This window comes from Lethenteron reissneri, chromosome 5 (genome assembly GCF_015708825.2).
Source record: "Lethenteron reissneri isolate LAM-NWPU_2019-01 chromosome 5, ASM1570882v1, whole genome shotgun sequence".
Classification (NCBI taxonomy): domain Eukaryota; kingdom Metazoa; phylum Chordata; class Hyperoartia; order Petromyzontiformes; family Petromyzontidae; genus Lethenteron; species Lethenteron reissneri.
Window position 1 is genome coordinate 3,903,087 of NC_083783.1, and position 18,615 is coordinate 3,921,701.

An 18,615-nucleotide genomic window follows, 5' to 3' on the forward strand; every position below is an offset into this window, starting at 1 on the left:
CCGCGTCTGCCACCTCCCCGCGTCTCCCACCCCCCCCACGTCTCCCTCCTCCCACGTCTCCCACCCCCCACCCCCCCCCCCACGTCTCCCACCCCCCCCACGTCTCCCACCTCCCCGCGTCTCCCACTCCCCGCGTCTCCCACTCTCCGCGTCTCCCACTGCTCCGCCTTCTGCGTTTTCCACTCACGTGAAGCCAAACTCCCATTCCGAATGGAATTCATGGCCAAATATCCCAATGTAATCAGCTGCCTCCTGCGAGGCTTCCCGCGGTTCACATCGTCAATGTTATTGCAATTCATCATCATCATCACCACCATCATCACCATCATCACCATGCAATTACCAATGACATTCTTTAACCGTCAACATTATGCCCATCATCATAACATTAAAAACACATTATCATCACATCATACAATAATCTTACGATCATCACGCAATCGTCACTGTGCTTCATTGCTCGCTTGATAGCGCGTTCGCCGCTTGCTTCAGAGATTCGCGGTGCGGCCCCAGCAGGCCGCCCTGGATAATACTGCGGGCGCATTCACCGTAGACAAGGCGCGCCGCTTGCTGGGCAGTGGACGTCAGAGATCGCGAGGCTAGGCCATCGTGTGTCGGATTCACGATTCGAAAATGTTGTGAAATTTAATTAACAAAAAAAACTATTTACGTCGTAAATTGCTCAATGGGAATTATACAAAGCAATAACAGTAGCAACAGAAGTAGCAGCAGCAATAACAGCAATAACAACAGCAGCAATAACAGCAATAACAACAGCAGCAACAGCAGTAGCAGCAGCAATAACAACAGTAGCAGCAACAGCAAACAGCAGTAACAACAACAGCAGCAATAGCAGTAGCAATAACAACAGCAGCAACAGCAGTAGCAATAACAACAGTAGCAACAGCAACAACAACAACAGCAGTAGCAATAACAACAGTAGCAACAGCAACAACAGCAGTAGCAACAGCAATAACAACAGCAGCAACAGCAAACAGCAGCAGCAATAACAACAGTAGCAATAACAGCAGCAATAACAACAGCAGCAGCAACAACAACAGCAGTAACAGTAGCAGCAGTAGCAGCAACAGCAGCAGAAATAACAACAGTAGCAATAACAGCAGCAACAACAGCAGCAGCAGCAACATCGCCCTTGACCGTGAACCCGTGGCAGGACCCTCCTGAAGCAGGGGTCTTGAGACTCGGGCTCTGCGGGGTAAACAAGGTTAACAAATAAAAACATCGCACCCTTACGTGAGTGTTCGATTCCCGCTCACGGCCAACACCGGTGACGATTATCTGAATCGGTCATGGGCCTCCCCTAGGTCGACTCAGCCTCAGATGGGTGACCTGGCGCGTTGTGTAAGCATCGCCACTGGGGAGACAAAGGCGGCCGGGTGTGCCGGCCTTCATGGGTGCTCGCTAACAGCACTTGCCCCAACAGTCTGTTAGTAAGGCTACACGGGGGATCTTTGTCTTTGTGGACTCGTATGTCAGGAATGTGTCGTGGACATGTCGCTGCTCAGTGAGGCTTTCATGGGTAAACAAGCTGAATAACAACAACAACAATTGCATCACCATCATAATCATCATGACACCTTCCTAGATAAATCCTCGGCGTTCTTCTTGTTGTTGTTGTTGTTTTCGTGTTGGAGTTATCGTGTCTGCTGTCGTCACTGAGCACGTGGTCACGGCGAACCGGGCACGCACGCACGCCGTGTCTGCTTACACCGGAGCTTAATATAACCACGTGGGGACGCGCAGACACGGGGACACGGGGTCGTGGGGACACGGGGAGAACGTGGGACATGGGATCGAGAGGACACGGGGACACGGGGATATGGACATGAAGACACGGGGACAGAAGGACACGGGGATGGGGAGACGTGGGGACACGGTCCGCACAGATGGATTCAATAATCCAGAGCTGTAATGCCATCTCCTGGCCACATCGCGGGCAATCCCTACAACACACGGTAACATCCTATTGGGTCACCCATCCGAGTACTAACCAGGCTCAATTTTGATTGGCTGTTGAGGTTTTACGAGAGCGACACGCTGCACGCGCCCAATGATTGGTAAACATGTCACATGCACACAAACACACACATGTGCTCGATGCCATATATACATATTAGGCGACGTTTCGGGCAATGGTCCTGCTCCAGTCTGAATCAGCGCTCACTACGCCACGTGTGACAACAACAACAACATTCGCCACTAAGTGCACCTAGCCTGGCACCAGTGACACGGGGAGAGGGTGACGTGGGTGTATGTCACTCACAAAGATAAATATCCCCCGTGTAGCCTTAACAGACTGTTGGGGCAAGTGCTGTTAGCGAGCACCTATGAAGGCCGGCACGGCACACGAGGGGGTGGGTGGCCAACACCACGCCCGGCCGCCTTTGTCTCCCCAGCGACGATGTTTACGCACCGCGCACCAGGTTACTCATGTGAGGCTGAGCCGACCTAGGGGAGGCGCAGGCCCGCTTCAGATAATCGCCGCTGGTGCGTGCAGGTTGAAAACTTATTTCGCACCGCGCGTAGCCACCCGCGCTAATCGGAGGTGCGATCGTCTCCGTAGGGAGGTGCTGTTGGTGGCCGTGAGCGGGAATCGAACTCGGGTGGCCACGCGTAACTTGCAATGGCCTACTCTTGCCAACGGCGTCACGGCGTCTTTAACGTCCACACGTGAGTGGCCCACCAACGCCACAGAACAGGACCACAGGCCACGTGTGTGTGTGTGCACGTTGGACTTCTTTCGCACCGTACGAGTCTGAATGCACCCGTGAGTTATCCACAACCGCCGGCCCAGTCGGTCCCATGACCCCTGGGTTGTGACCCGTGACCTCTTGGCAGCAGGGAGCCTTCCACGCTTCACGTGATGCCCTCAAAGGCCACCTCGCCTCCTGGCACAAGCGTCGTGGTGACGTGTGCTTTGAGGGGCCGTCCATAAATGACGTCACGCACCTAGGGGGGGGGGTCAGACATTTGTGACGATGTGTGGCAAGGGGGGGGGGGGGTTGAGAAATGTGACGTCACATCAAAATGAGCAACTTTTAATAAATATAGACAACACGTTCTACTTAATTAAATAGGCTTTTAAATAAATGTTTTCTCCTACAACATCAGAGTACAGAGCCACATTCAATACGCACTACAATGACAATAGTTTAAAGCGATTTGAAGCATGTTTTATTTTGGGGGGGGGGGCAGAGCTTTGTGACGTCTTATTTGAGGGGGGGGTCTGACTTTATTGTGACGCCGTGTGACGAAGGGGGGCGGCGGTAAAAAATCGTCCAAAACGTGTGACGTCATTTATGGACGGCCCCTGAGGCCACGTGAGGTTGTCGAAGGCTCGCCGGCAGGAGGCCACGGGGCTGAGCCAGGTGCCATGGGGTCTGACTGACTGAGATCGTTTTAATCTTTGACTCGAGATCAATTGGGGATCACAGTTTCAAGTTTTCAAGTTCATTTATTAGGTATAGCCCTGTGAGCCATTCGGCTCTTGAATCGGGTGCAACCGCAACAAACAAAAACATGAACAAGAAAACAGCAGCAGCAGCCACAGAAGCGGCAGCGTTGCCACTCTCTACTGAGCAAACTTGGCAGGACCCTCCTCAAAAAGAGTCTTGAGACTCATGGTTAATAAAAACATTAATTCGACACACGTGAGTGTGTGTAGCGGTTATCTTTTTTTTTACGATCAGAGGAAACAAGAAGATGCTCGGTGTAGTCGGCACTTTGCTTCGTTCATCATTTCGTTTTTTTCTTTTCAATGCTTTGCTTTATGTGCCCCCCCCCCCTTTTTAAATGAAATATTTCACAAAAGATGTCACGCTCTGCTCTCCTTACCCCTTCCCTCTCTTTCTACCCCCTCTCTCTACCCCCCCTCTCTTTTACCCCCCCTCTCTCTCTACCCCCTCTCTCCCTACTCCATGTCTATGTCCCCCCTAATGTATTCTATGTAATATTTATAATATTACGATAACATTTTTTTTTTGCTGCGGTACGAACCCGGCCATCCGAGTTCGATTCCGGCCCAAGGCCAACACCGGTGACGATTATCTGAACCGGTCCTGGGCCTCTCCTAGGCTGACTCGGCCTCAAATGAGTACCTGGTGCGGCGTGTAAACATCGCCACTGGGGAGACAAAGGCGGCCGGGCGTGTCGCTGGCCACCCACCCCCTCGTGTGCCGTGCCGGCCTTCATAGGCGCTACTCGCTACTAACAGCACTTGCCCCAACAGTCTGCTAAGGCTACACGGGGGCTCTTTTACTGGACTCGTATGTCCAGAATGTGTTGTGAACTCGTCACCGCTCAGGGCTAGAGGCACACACACAGAGAGTGTCCGTGTGAATGGAGGTCACGTGATGTTGTCACGTGATGTTGTCACGTGTCCCTGGGGCACACGCGGTTGGGAACACGTGGAGCATCAGTCGTGGAGCAGCCCGTTAGGTGAGGGGTGGTGAGGGGTGGTGAGGGGTGGTGAGGTGTGGTGAGGGGTGGTGAGGTGTGGTGAGGTGTGGTGAGGGGTGGTGAGGTGTGGTGAGGGGTGGTGAGTGGTGGTGAGGGTGGTGAGGGTGGTGAGGGGTGGTGTGGTGAGGTGTGGTGAGGTGAGGTGTGGTGAGGTGTGGTGAGGGGTGGTGAGGTGTGGTGATGGGTTATGAGGTGTAGAGAGGTGTGGTGATGGGTGGTGAGGTGTGGTGAGTGGTGGTGAGGTGTGGTGAGGGGTGGTGAGGTGTGGTGAGTGGTGGTGAGGTGTGGTGAGGGGTGGTGAGGTGTGGTGATGGGTGGTGAGGGGTGGTGAGGTCTGGTGAGGGGTGGTCACATTTGGAGACATCTGCATCTTGACGAATCATCGTGGTCTATCCACTGCTGGATTTTACACAGGTTTCCCCGAGGCGTTGTAATAACAACAACAATCCACCTGGCACACTAGCTGATTTCATCGCTCCATCTCCACGGTGGAGGTCGCCTCTCGGCCGCGTTTTTTTCTTCCTCCTTTGGCTTTCACTCCGTTGTTGGTCTCGACCACTCCTCCACCGCCCCTGTTCGAGAAGCGACCTCCTTAGGGGCGCCGCGGTGGCTATGAGATGTTAACTCCCTCGCCTGGTATACAGGAGGTCGTGGGTTCGATCCCGACCCTGACGCCTGCTGCTGTATATTTGGAGTTTGCGTGTCTCTCTCTCATCATCACGGTGGCTAGGAGATGTTAACTACCTCGCCTGGTATACAGGAGGTCGTGGGTTCGATCCCGACCCTGACGCCTGCTGTATATTTGGAGTTTGCGTGTCTCTCTCTCTCTCATTATCATCACGGTGGCTATGAGATGTTAACTACCTCGCCTGGTATACAGGAGGGTTGTGGTGTAGGGTTGTGGTGTAGAGTTGTGGTGTAGGGTTGTGGTGTAGAGTTGTGGTGTAGAGTTGTGGTATAGGGTTGTGGTGTAGAGTTGTGGTGTCGGGTTGTGGTGTAGAGTTGAAGTGTAGAGTTGTGGTGCAGAGTTGTGGTGTAGAGTTGTGGTGTAGGGTTGTGGTGTAAGAGTTGTGGTGTAGAGTTGTGGTGTAGAGTTGTGGTGTAGAGTTGTGGTGTAGGGTGTAGAGTTGCGGTTTAGAGTTGTGGTGTAGAGTTGTGGTGTAGAGTTGTGGTGTAGGGTTGTGGTGTAGAGTTGTGGTGTAAGAGTTGTGGTGTAGAGTTGTGGTGTAGAGTTGTGGTGTAGAGTTGTGGTTTAGAGTTGTGGTGTAGAGTTGTGGTGTAGAGTTGTGGTGTAGAGTTGTGGTGTAGAGTTGCGGTTTAGAGTTGTGGTGTAGAGTTGTGGTGTAGAGTTGTGGTGTAGGGTTGTGGTGTAGAGTTGTGGTGTAGAGTTGTGGTGTAGAGTTGTGGTGTAGAGTTGTGGTGTAGGGTTGTGGTGTAGGGTTGTGGTGTAGAGTTCTGGTGTAGAGTTGTGGTGTAGAGTTGTGGTGTAAGAGTTGTGGTGTAGAGTTGTGGTGTAGAGTTGTGGTGTAGAGTTGTGGTGTAGAGTTGTGGTGTAGAGTTGTGGTGTAGAGTTGTGGTGTAGAGTTGTGGTGTAGAGTTGTGGTGTAGAGTTGTGGTGTAGGGTTGTAGTGTAGAGTTGTGGTGTAGGGTTGTGGTGTAGAGTTGTGGTGTAGGGTTGTAGTGTAGAGTTGTGGTGTAGAGTTGTGGTGTAGAGTTGTGGTGTAGAGTTGTGGTGTAGGGTTGTAGTGTAGAGTTGTGGTGTAGGGTTGTGGTGTAGAGTTGTGGTGTAGGGTTGTAGTGTAGAGTTGTGGTGTAGAGTTGTGGTGTAGAGTTGTGGTGTAGGGTTGTGGTGTAGGGTTGTGGTGTAGAGTTCTGGTGTAGAGTTGTGGTGTAGAGTTGTGGTGTAGAGTTGTGGTGTAGAGTTGTGGTGTAGGGTTATGGTGTAGAGTTGTGGTGTAGAGTTGTGGTGTAGAGTTGTGGTGTAGAGTTGTGGTGTAGAGTTATGTTGTAAGGTTGTGGTGTAGAGTTGTGGTGTAGAGTTGTGGTGTAGAGTTGTGGTGTAGAGTTATGTTGTAAGGTTGTGGTGTAGAGTTGTGGTGTAGAGTTGTGGTGTAGAGTTGTGGTGTAGAGTTCTGGTGTAGAGTTGTGGTGTAGAGTTGTGGTGTAGAGTTGTGGTGTAGAGTTGTGGTGTAGGGTTATGGTGTAGAGTTGTGGTGTAGAGTTGTGGTGTAGAGTTGTGGTGTAGAGTTGTGGTGTAGGGTTATGGTGTAGAGTTGTGGTGTAGAGTTGTGGTGTAGAGTTATGGTGTAGAGTTGTGGTGTAGGGTTATGGTGTAGAGTTGTGGTGTAGAGTTGTGGTGTAGAGTTATGGTGTAGAGTTGTGGTGTAGGGTTATGGTGTAGAGTTGTGGTGTAGAGTTGTGGTGTAGAGTTATGTTGTAAGGTTGTGGTGTAGGGTTGTGGTGTAGAGTTGTGGTGTAGAGTTGTGTTGTGGGGTTGTGGTGTAGAGTTGTGGTGTAGAGTTGTGGTGTAGGGTTGTGGTGTAGAGTTGTGGTGTAGAGTTGTGGTGTAGAGTTGTGGTGTAGGGTGTAGAGTTGTGGTTTAGAGTTGTGGTGTAGAGTTGTGGTGTGGAGTTGTGGTGTGGGGTTGTGGTGTAGAGTTGTGGTGTAGAGTTGTGGTGTAAGAGTTGTGGTGTAGAGTTGTGGTGTAGGGTTGGCGCACTGCGCTACGAACCCGGCCGGGCACGAGTTCAATTCCTGGTCGTGGATTCCATCGGCAGTGGTCGTCTCACTTGACCCAACAACACCGTGAGGCTACACGGGGGAGCTTTGCCTTGTGTGTGTGTGTGGGTGAGAGCGAGGACGCCGTAGCGACCGCCTTTGTCTTTCCAATGCCGATGGCTTCTTTTCTCGCTCACTGCCCAACAGTTGTAGTGGGCATGGGCCTCCTCTAGGTCGACTTAGCCTCAAATTAGTATCCAGAGCGGTGTGCAAAAATACCATCAGCACTGGGGAGACAAAGGCGGCCGCCGGATGTGGACATGCGATCACGTCCCGGCAGCTCGCACTTGTCCCGTAAATCTGTGAAGGCTACAAGGGGGATCTTTGTCTCTTTCGCGGTAGGAAGGGGGCGTGTGGAGGTGGGGTCTGTAACTTAACTCCAGAAGTCACCCCGCACACCAACCTCCCCCCACCACCCCCACCCACCACCACCCCACCCACCACCACATCCTCACCCCCACCCACCCACCACCAACATCACCCCCCCACACCACCTCCCCACCACCACTACATCCTCACCCCCCCCACCACCACCATCACATCCTCACCCCCCCCCACCACACCACCATCACCCCACCCACCACCAGCAACAGAGGCACCCCCCCCACCACATCCCCACCACCACCATCACATCCTCACCCCCCACCACCACCACCTCCCCCCCACCACCACATCCTCACCCACCACCAGCAACAGAGGCACCCCCCCCCACCACCACCCCCCCTCCACTCCACCCCCCACCACCCCCCTCCCCACCCCCCACGCTGCGAGCGTCAACGATGGGCGGAGTGGCGGTGCCCGTTCCCAAAGTGCCTGTGACGTCAGTTCCTGCGTGAAGACGCCGCCAGGATCTGTCCACTGCTCGCTGCGTCGCTCCTCGTGGGTGAGTGAGTGGGTGGGTGAGTGGGTGGGTGGGTGGGTGAGTGAGTGAGTGAGTGGGTGGGTGAGTGGGTGGGTGGGTGAGTGAGTGAGTGAGTGGGTGGGTGAGTGAGTGAGTGGGTGGGTGAGTGAGTGAGTGAGTGGGTGAGTGAGTGAGTGAGTGGGTGAGTGGGTGAGTGGGTGAGTGAGTGGGTGGGTGAGTGAGTGAGTGAGTGGGTGGGTGAGTGAGTGGGTGGGTGAGTGAGTGAGTGGGTGAGTGAGTGGGTGGGTGAGTGAGTGGGTGGTTGAGTGAGGCGGCGAGGGAGGGAGGGAGGAGGAGGAGAGGCAGGCTGGTTCTCTCTCCCTTCTCTCATCAGTTTGTAATTATTATAATTATATATTGAACTTTTAAAAAAACACCCCCCCGTGTTGTCCCGAGTTAAAGGCTTCTCGCTCCGTGCGGGGGTCGTGGAACTGATGATCAGCCAGCCAGGCGAGACGGCGGATAGACTGGCACGCGTGGGGATCTAGCAGTGGAGCGAGCCTGAAGTGTGTTGCGTCGAAGTTGTGCGGAGGAGTTTTCTGCCCCCCCTCTCCTGCCTCCATCAAACTCCCTCCTCCTGCTCCCTCCCCCCACACAGCCCTTCCCTTCTCTCTCTCTCACTGGCTGTGGCTCTCTTACCGCTTCGCCCGCTTCACTCTCACACAGCACCGAGAATCAAGAGCGAGAGAGAGAGAATGGAGCCGCAACTCGTTCATCTTCACGCCTAAGAGGAATTTACCGGCCTGCTGCGAGCAAGAGAGTGAGCGAGAGAGCGAGAGACGTTTTTATATTCAAGAGGACGACGCCCGGGCGGCCGAGGCTTGCGGAGTGAAAACGAAGTCGTCTCGTGTCATCCCGAGGACGACGCTCCCGGTGTTGACCCGAACAGCCGAGACTTTGGACGCTTTCTTCCTAACGTGGCCTCAACGTGCACCTAGCCTGGCACCGCGGTGCCGTCATCTTGGCTGCTGCTGCTGGTGCTGTGGTTGACCGTCGTGCGCTCAGGAGGAGTTGCCGGCTGATGACGATTCGGACTTAGTCGGACAGCGGGGTGAGTGAGTGGGTGGGTGAGTGGGTGGGTGAGTGAGTGGGTGAGAGGGTGAGTAGATGAGTGAGTGGGTGAGAGGGTGGGTGAGTGAGTGGGTGGGTGAGTGAGTGGGTGAGAGGGTGAGAGGGTGAGTGAGTGGGTGAGTGAGTGAGTGAGTGGGTGAGTGGGTGGGTGAGTGGGTGAGTGAGTGAGTGAGAGGGTGAGTGAGTGGGTGAGTGGGTGGGTGGGTGAGTGAGTGGGTGAGAGGGTGAGTGAGTGGGTGAGAGGGTGAGTGAGTGGGTGAGTGGGTGAGTGAGTGGGTGAGAGGGTGAGTGAGTGGGTGAGAGGGTGAGGGTGAGTGAGTGGGTGAGAGTGTGAGTGGGTGGGTGAGTGAGTGAGTGGGTGGGTGAGAGGGTGAGTGGGTGAGAAGGTGGGTGAGAAGGTGGGTGAGTTAGTTGGTGAGTGAGTGGGTGAGTTAGTTGGTGAGTGAGTGGGTGAGAGGGTGAGTGAGTGGGTGAGAGGGTGAGTGAGTGGGTGAGAGGGTGAGTGAGTGGGTGAGAGGGTGAGTGAGTGGGTGAGAGGGTGAGGGTGAGTGAGTGGGTGAGAGTGTGAGTGAGTGAGTGGGTGGGTGAGAGGGTGAGTGGGTGAGAGGGTGAGTGGGTGAGAGGGTGGGTGAGAAGGTGGGTGAGTTAGTTGGTGAGTGAGTGGGTGAGAGGGTAAGTGAGTGGGTGAGTGAGTGGGTGAGAGGGTGAGTGAGTGGGTGAGTGGGTGGGTGGGTGAGTGAGTGAGTGGGTGAGGTGAGTGGTGGGTGAGTGAGTGGGTAGTGAGTGGGTAGTGAGTGGGTGGGTGAGTGAGTGGGTGAATGAGTGGGTGGGTGAATGAGTGGGTGAATGAGTGGGTGAGTGAATGAGTGGGTGAATGAGTGGGTGAGTGAGTGTGCCCCGTGGGAGGTGAAGAGATGAAGAGGTGAGACGGAGTGGGCGTTCGGAGAAGAGACGGGAGGGGAGAGAGACACGTTGAGACTTTGGCGGCCTAGGGGATCGAATTCGGACTTCGCCGGACAGGAGACGGAGTGCGAGAGAGAAGAGAGGGTGTGGAAGTTGTTAAAGGAGTTGGAGCTGAAGAAGAGAGTTGGTGGGGAGGGAGAGGCAGGGTGGGAGATGCTGGCCGGAGTTCAGCGCTGAAGCAGGAGCGAAGATGTGGAGCTCCAAACAACAACAACAACAACAGCCCGGAGTGGACGGCTTCTTAGGTAAACAAACTCAACCTGACCCTGACCTCGTTTAGCCTGTCACTAATCATCCAACGATTTACCCCTTACCCCCCCCCCCCATCGATTACATTAATTGTCGCTTCTGGGTGGTGAGTCGATTCAATCGATTATTGTTATTCTCATAACTAAATCGGCTGGAGCTTCCCGTAAACCACGTGACGTCTAAATTTCGATTTAAAGCTTTTGTGACTGCAGGGATTCATCTTCTTGGTTCTAATAAAATAAAAAAAGTAAAACATCATAAAATAATTAATTTATGTTTTATATTTTTATAAAATAATAAAAATAAAACATAAAATAATAATTTTATGTTTTATTTTAAATATTTTATTATTTCTAATAAAATAAGACAAAAAAACATAATAAAATATTTATTTTATTATGTTTATTAGAAATAATAAAATATTAAAAATAAAAGATAATAAAATAATTATTTTTTTATGTTTTATTTTTAATATTTATTATTTCCCTTCTACGTGAATTTACCGAAAGAACCAAGAACACGTGACGTCTGTGGGTGGCCACGCCCACTGTGAGTCCCCTCCCACAACCCCGCCCCCTGTGAGAACAGACGCCGTTCCTCCTCGCCTCTCCTCCCCTCCCGTGCTCCCGTCTCTCCGCTCCTTTCTCCAGCCTTGCCCTGTCATTCCTCGCTCTCCCTCTTCTCCCTCCCTTCCCCTCTCTCTTCCCATCCGTGACTCTCCGTGACTCTGCTCCTGATAACTTTAATCTAAGTTGTCTTAGGGTTGTCATTGTTTGACTTGCATTCCACTGGGATTTTTGCACGCAGCATTGACATGCGGTGTTTTTCTGGAAGACTTTGCTGTTTTTTCCAGGATTTTTCTGTTTAAGACGTTTCTTGTTCGTGTTTTTGTTTTGTTGCGGTTGCACACGAGTCAAGAGCCGCATGGCTCACAGGGTTATCTCCATATATATAAACAGCAAAGTTGTGATTATGTGTGTCTGCTCAAAATGTTTAGCGTACTTCCCGACATGCAACAAACTGGAAATTTGCCATGTGGGTACTTTCCAGACTGTACACCATGCAAACATTATAAAAATACACTTTTAGGGAGGGAGCTCAATAATGCATATCATTTTTTGCACGGCAATTGAGCTGTGACGTCAAATCTGTCACGTGACCCGCGCACGTGGAAGCGTAACGCGTTGTAGTGTAGCGAGCGGTTAGTGCGCTGCGCTACGAACCCGGCGACCCGAGTTCGATTCCCACTCACGGCCACCACCGGTGACGATTATTTGAACCGGACCTGGGTCCTCTCCTAGCTCGACTCAGCCTCAAACGAGTAACTGGTGCGGTGTGTGAACATCGCCACTGGGGAGACAAAGGCGGCCGGGCGTGGTGGCGGCCAGGCGTGGTGCTGGCCACCCACCCCCTCGTACCTAATAAATGAAACTGAAAATTAAAATCCCGCGGTGTGGTCACGGCTACAGCAGTCGCCATTCACGAGCTATTTATCCTCGTTTGTATCTCGACACGGATTTTGTTCTCTCTCGATGGTATAGTTATTTATTTATTTCAAAACCATTCACCGCCACCACCACCACCCGACACACGCCAATCGGTGAGGTCTGTCACGTGAGCAAAACGGACCAATCGGCGACCAACTTGGGCGTGACGGCGAGTGACGAAGCCACCCCGTTGACCACCGCGTGCTGTGACGTTTCACTCGTGATGACGTCACAAACCTTACTTATTCGTCGACCGTGTCGGGTGGTGGGTGGGTGAACGACACATTTATAGTTTACGCGATCTAACCACCCCCCTCCCCCCCCCACCTTTATTATCATGATTATGATCAAGAAGTTATCCCGTGCGACGCAGAGGATTGAAGACGATGCGTGGTGGCGCTTTTGGGGCCGTCCATAAATGACGTCAGGCACCTGGGGGGGGGGGGGGTCAGACATTTGTGACGATGTGTGACGAGGGGGGGGGGAGTTTGAGAAATGTGGCGTCGCATCAAAATGCGCAACTTTAAATAAATATAGACAACACGTTCTACTTAATTGAATAGACTTTTTAATAAATGTTTTCTCCTACAACATCAGAGTGCAGCGCCACATTAAATACGCACTACAATGACAATAGTTTAAAGCGATTTGAAGCATGTTTTACTTTCAAAATGGAAATATGGTTTTTGGGGGCGGGGGGGCAGAGCATTGTGACGTCATATTTGAGAGGGGGGGGGTCTGACTTTTTGTGACACCGTGTGACGGGGGGGGGGGGTCAAAAATCATCCAAAATCGCGTGACGTCATTTATGGACGGCCACTTTCTTAAAAGCACGTGAGTCGAATGGCTCTTCAGCGGTGAGGATGTCACATTCACCCTGGAACCCCATGGCCCAATTCGGATGGATGCAGCGATGACCACATTTACGTCTCTCCCCCTCCACCCCCCCCATTTTTACGCCGTCACGCAAATCAATTTGACGAAACAATAAGAATGGGCTGTTCAGCCTTTACCGGCAGTGAAACAGGAGTCGTGTTAATACGCTCAAACACATCAAAATGAGAGACCTTCTGCAAAGCACAAAGTCTGCATGCACCGCCCGCACGAGGGGCAGACCACGTGGCAGACCACGTGCGTTTGCTCTGTTGGTATGAAACTGATTTATATTCCAAAGTGCGGTGGTTACGTTTTACGTCGTTCCGCAACTACGTCGTCACTTTGTCACGAGCACGTGCAGTTGACGTCGCTTCGATGTACCTCGTCACGCCTTTCACGAACGCATCCATCGACGTTAACCGGGGTTGCTACTCTGTTGCACTGCATGTGTTCAGTTGCTACTCTGTTGCACTGCATGTGTTCAGTTGCTACTCTGTTGCACTGCATGTGTTCAGTTGCTACTCTGTTGCACTGCATGTGTTCAGTTGCTACTCTGTTGCACTGCATGTGTTCAGTTGCTACTCTGCACTGCAGTTGCTACTCTACAGCCACTGTATACAGTTGCTACTCTGCACTACAGTTGCTACTCTACAGCCACTGTATACAGTTGCTACTCTGCACTACAGTTGCTACTCTACAGCCACTGTATACAGTTGCTACTACTGCACTACAGTTGCTACTCTACAGCACTGTATACAGTTGCTACTACTGCACTACAGTTGCTACTCTACAGCACTGTCGACAGCTTCAAGAATCGATCTGAGAAACCGGAGAATGTTTCGCGATGGAGAATCTTCCAAAAACTGAGATGTGAGATGTATTATACTCCACAACCGTGTTACACTGTGTAGATATTTATAAAACGTAGGCTTTCGCTACCAATATCATCCATGATGTGTTTTTACATATTGTGGATTAGCTCTCCAACACACCGGTGTTGCTGTACCCTTAGCGAATTTGCATGTTCTGTTCACGTGACAAACCTTACTTATGGGATGTGGCGGGTTTAACGACGTATTTATATGAACGCAATCACCCCCCCCCCCCCCCCCCCCATATTATAGATGTATGTATTTTTAGTTTTAATCCCAAAAGGAAATGAACCCGACACGATCAAAGGCCCCCCGAGGGTCACGTGGCCGCTCGTGCAAACTCTGGGCAGCAAAGCTGCCACACGACTCGTTTTATTACTACAAAGTTGTTACTACTAAAGTTGTTACACCTACACAGTTGTTACTACTACAAAGTTGTTACTATAACAAAGTTGTTACTAAAGTTGTTACTACTACAAAGTTGTTACTACTAAAGTTGTTACTAAAGTTGTTACTACTACAAAGTTGTTACTACTAAAGTTGTTACTAAAGTTGTCACTACTACAAAGTTGTTACTAAAGTTGTTACTACTACAAAGTTGTTACTACTACAAAGTTGTTACTACTACAAAGTTGTTACTACAACAAAGTTGTTACTATAACAAAGTTGTTACTACAACAAAGTTGTCACTACTACAAAGTTGTCACTAACACAAAGTTGTTACTACTATAAAGTTGTCACTACCACAAAGTTGTTACTAAAGTTGTTACTACTGCAGTTACTACTACAAAGTTGTTACTACTACAAAGTTGTTACTACTACAAAGTTGTTACTACAAAGTTGTTACTACAACGTTGTTACTACTACAAAGTTGTTACTAAAGTTGTTACTACTACAAAGTTGTTACTAAAGTTGTTACTACTACAGTTACTACAAAGTTGTCACTACTACAGTTATTACCACTACTGCTACTACGCTTTGAAATGGGCTACGCAAAAAGGGCGATTGCCCGAAACGTCGCCTATTATATATTGTTCATATCAAGGCCGTAATTATAATATATATTGGGAGGGAACATCCCCCCCCAATATTCAAATATGCTCAAAATTTCCCCCCCAATATATTGCTATAAAATAGATTTCTGTTTATATCATTGTGGTTATGGTTGTACTTTATTAATCCCTAATCTCTGCCATTACTTACAATGAAACAAGAAAAGGTAAAAAAGAAAAATCAGAGCAATGTAATACAATTAGACATTATTGTAAAAAAAACAAATAAAAAGTCCATCCCATGTGTTAGTGAATTTTTTGATATTTTAGGCAGGAAATAGCAGGAAATTCGTTTTCAAATTTAGATTTTTTTTCTGGGGGGGGGGGGACCCCCCAGACCCCCTGGAAGATTTGGTCCCCCCCAATGTTGACTCCATGGCTACCAGCCTTGGTTAAAACCGTGTTGTTGTTTCCCTGCTAAGGCCACACACGCAGCACACACAGGGTGCTATTGACGACTGTGTTCTGATCATCCCGTGGTGGATGCCACTGTGGACTTGCAATCCAGAGGTCGCTGGCTCACTGTGGACTTGCAATCCAGAGGTCGCTGGTCCACTGTGGACTTGCAATCCAGAGGTCGCTGGCTCACTGTGGACTTGCAATCCAGAGGTCGCTGGTGCACTGTGGACTTGCAATCCAGAGGTCGCTGGCTCACTGTGGACTTGCAATCCAGGGGTCGCTGGCTCACTGTGGACTTGCAATCCAGAGGTCGCTGGCTCACTGTGGACTTGCAATCCAGAGGTCGCTGGCTCACTGTGGACTTGCAATCCAGAGGTGGCTGGTTCACTGTGGACTTGCAATCTAGAGGTCGCTGGCTCACTGTGGACTTGCAATCCAGAGGTCGCTGGCTCACTGTGGACTTGCAATCCAGAGGTCGCTGGTCCACTGTGGACTTGCAATCCAGAGGTCGCTGGCTCACTGTGGACTTGCAATCCAGAGGTCGCTGGTGCACTGTGGACTTGCAATCCAGAGGTCGCTGGCTCACTGTGGACTTGGAATCCAGAGGTCGCTGGTGCACTGTGGACTTGCAATCCAGAGGTCGCTGGCTCACTGTGGACTTGCAATCCAGGGGTCGCTGGCTCACTGTGGACTTGCAATCCAGAGGTCGCTGGCTCACTGTGGACTTGCAATCCAGAGGTCGCTGGCTCACTGTGGACTTGCAATCCAGAGGTGGCTGGTTCACTGTGGACTTGCAATCTAGAGGTCGCTGGCTCACTGTGGATTTGCAATCCAGAGGTCGCTGGCTCACTGTGGACTTGCAATCCAGAGGTCGCTGATCCACTGTGGACTTGCAATCCAGAGGTCGCTGGTCCACTGTGGACTTGCAATCCAGAGGTCGCTGGTCCACTGTGGACTTGCAATCCAGAGATCGCTGGCTCACTGTGGACTTGCAATCCAGGGGTCGCTGGCTCACTGTGGACTTGCAATCCAGAGGTCGCTGGCTCACTGTGGACTTGCAATACAGAGGTGGCTGGTCCACTGTGGACTTGAAATCCAGAGGTGGCTGGTCCACTGTGGACTTGAAATCCAGAGGTGGCTGGCTTACTGTGGACTTGCAATCCAGAGGTTGCTGGTCCACTGTGGACTTGCAATCCAGAGGGCGCTGGTCCACTGCGGACTTGCAATCCAGAGGTGGCTGGTCCACTGTGGACTTGCAATCCAGAGGGCGCTGATCCACTGTGGACTTGCAATCCAGGGGTCGCTGGTCCACTGTGGACTTGCAATCCAGGGGTCGCTGGTCCACTTTGGACTTGCAATCCAGAGGTCGCTGGCTCACTGTGGACTTGCAATCCAGAGGTCGCTGGCTCACTGTGGACTTGCAATCCAGAGGTCGCTGGCTCACTGTGGACTTGCAATCCAGAGGTCGCTGGCTCACTGTGGACTTGCAATCCAGAGGTTGCTGGCTCATTGTGGACTTGCAATCCAGAGGGTGCTGGTCCTCTGTGGACTTGCAATCCAGAGGTCGCTGGCTCACTGTGGACTTGCAATCCAGAGGTCGCTGGTCCACTGTGGACTTGCAATCCAGAGGTCGCTGGCTCACTGTGGACTTGCAATCCAGAGGTCGCTGGCTCACTGTGGACTTGCAATCCAGAGGTGGCTGGTTCACTGTGGACTTGCAATCCAGAGGTCGCTGGTTCACTGTAGACTTGCAATGCAGAGGTCGCTGGTCCACTGTGGACTTGCAATCCAGAGGTCGCTGGCTCACTGTGGACTTGCAATCCAGAGGTTGCTGGTCCACTGTGGACTTGCAATCCAGAGGTTGCTGGTCCACTGTGGACTTGCAATCCAGAGGTTGCTGGTCCACTGTGGACTTGCAATCCAGAGGTCGCTGGCTCACTGTGGACTTGCAATCCAGAGGTCGCTGGCTCACTGTGGACTTGCAATCCAGAGGTTGCTGGTCCACTGTGGACTTGCAATCCAGAGGTTGCTGGTCCACTGTGGACTTGCAATCCAGAGGTTGCTGGTCCACTGTGGACTTGCAATCCAGAGGTCGCTGGCTCACTGTGGACTTGCAATCCAGAGGTCGCTGGCTCACTGTGGACTTGCAATCCAGAGGTCGCTGGCTCACTGTGGACTTGCAATCCAGAGGTCGCTGGTTCACTGTGGACTTGCAATCCCGAGGTCGCTGGCTCACTGTGGACTTGCAATCCAAAGGGTGCTGGTCCACTGTGGACTTGCAATCCAGAGGTCGCTGGCTCACTGTGGACTTGCAATCCAGAGGTCGCTGGTCCACGGTGGACTTGCAATCCAGAGGTCGCTGGCTCACTGTGGACTTGCAATCCAGAGGGTGCTGGTCCACTGTGGACTTGCAATCCAGAGGTCGCTGGCTCACTGTGGACTTGCAATGCAGAGGTCGCTGGTCCACTGTGGACTTGCAATCCAGAGGTCGCTGGCTCACTGTGGACTTGCAATCCAGAGGTGGCTGGTTCACTGTGGACTTGCAATCCAGAGGTCGCTGGTTCACTGTAGACTTGCAATGCAGAGGTCGCTGGTCCACTGTGGACTTGCAATCCAGAGGTCGCTGGCTCACTGTGGACTTGCAATCCAGAGGTTGCTGGTCCACTGTGGACTTGCAATCCAGAGGTCGCTGGTCCACTGTGGACTTGCAATCCAGAGGTTGCTGGTCCACTGTGGACTTGCAATCCAGAGGTGGCTGGTCCACTGTTGACTTGCAATCCAGAGGTGGCTGGTCCACCGTACACTTGCAATCCAGAGGGCGCTGGTCCACTGTGGACTTGCAATCCAGAGCTCGCTGGTCCACTGTGGACTTGCAATCCAGAGGTGGCTGGTCCACTGTGGACTTGCAATCCAGAGGTTGCTGGTCCACTGTGGACTTGCAATCCAGAGGTGGCTGGTCCACTGTGGACTTGCAATCCAGAGGTGGCTGGTCCACTGTGGACTTGCAATCCAGAGGTGGCTGGTCCACTGTGGACTTGCAATCCAGAGGTGGCTGGTCCACCGTAGACTTGCAATCCAGAGGGCGCTGGTCCACTGTGGACTTGCAATCCAGAGCTCGCTGGTCCACTGTGGACTTGCAATCCAGAGGTGGCTGGTCCACTGTGGACTTGCAATCCAGAGGTTGCTGGTCCACTGTGGACTTGCAATCCAGAGGTGGCTGGTCCACTGTGGACTTGCAATCCAGAGGTGGCTGGTCCACCGTAGACTTGCAATCCAGAGGTCGCTGGTCCACTGTGGACTTGCAATCCAGAGCTCGCTGGTCCACTGTGGACTTGCAATCCAGAGGTGGCTGGTCCACCGTAGACTTGCAATCCAGAGGGCGCTGGTTCGCTGTGGACTTGCAATCCAGAGGTGGCTGGTTCGCTGTGGACTTGCAATCCAGAGGTGGCTGGTTCACCGTAGACTTGCAATCCAGAGGTGGCTGGCCC

General features: G+C 51.9%; 1 protein-coding gene across 2 annotated transcripts in view; it reads left to right on the forward strand.

Annotated features, from left to right (window-relative positions):
* The first annotated feature begins 9,986 nt into the window (after positions 1 to 9,986).
* Positions 9,987 to 18,615, forward strand: part of LOC133351313 (centrosomal protein of 85 kDa-like) — a 96,093-nt gene continuing 87,464 nt past the window's right edge. For both annotated transcript variants that reach the window (XM_061566415.1, XM_061566420.1), the window contains exon 1: positions 9,987 to 10,437. In XM_061566415.1, coding sequence (XP_061422399.1) covers positions 10,383 to 10,437 — 55 coding nt within the window. In that variant the 5' untranslated portion in view covers positions 9,987 to 10,382. The remainder of the gene's footprint in view (positions 10,438 to 18,615) is intronic.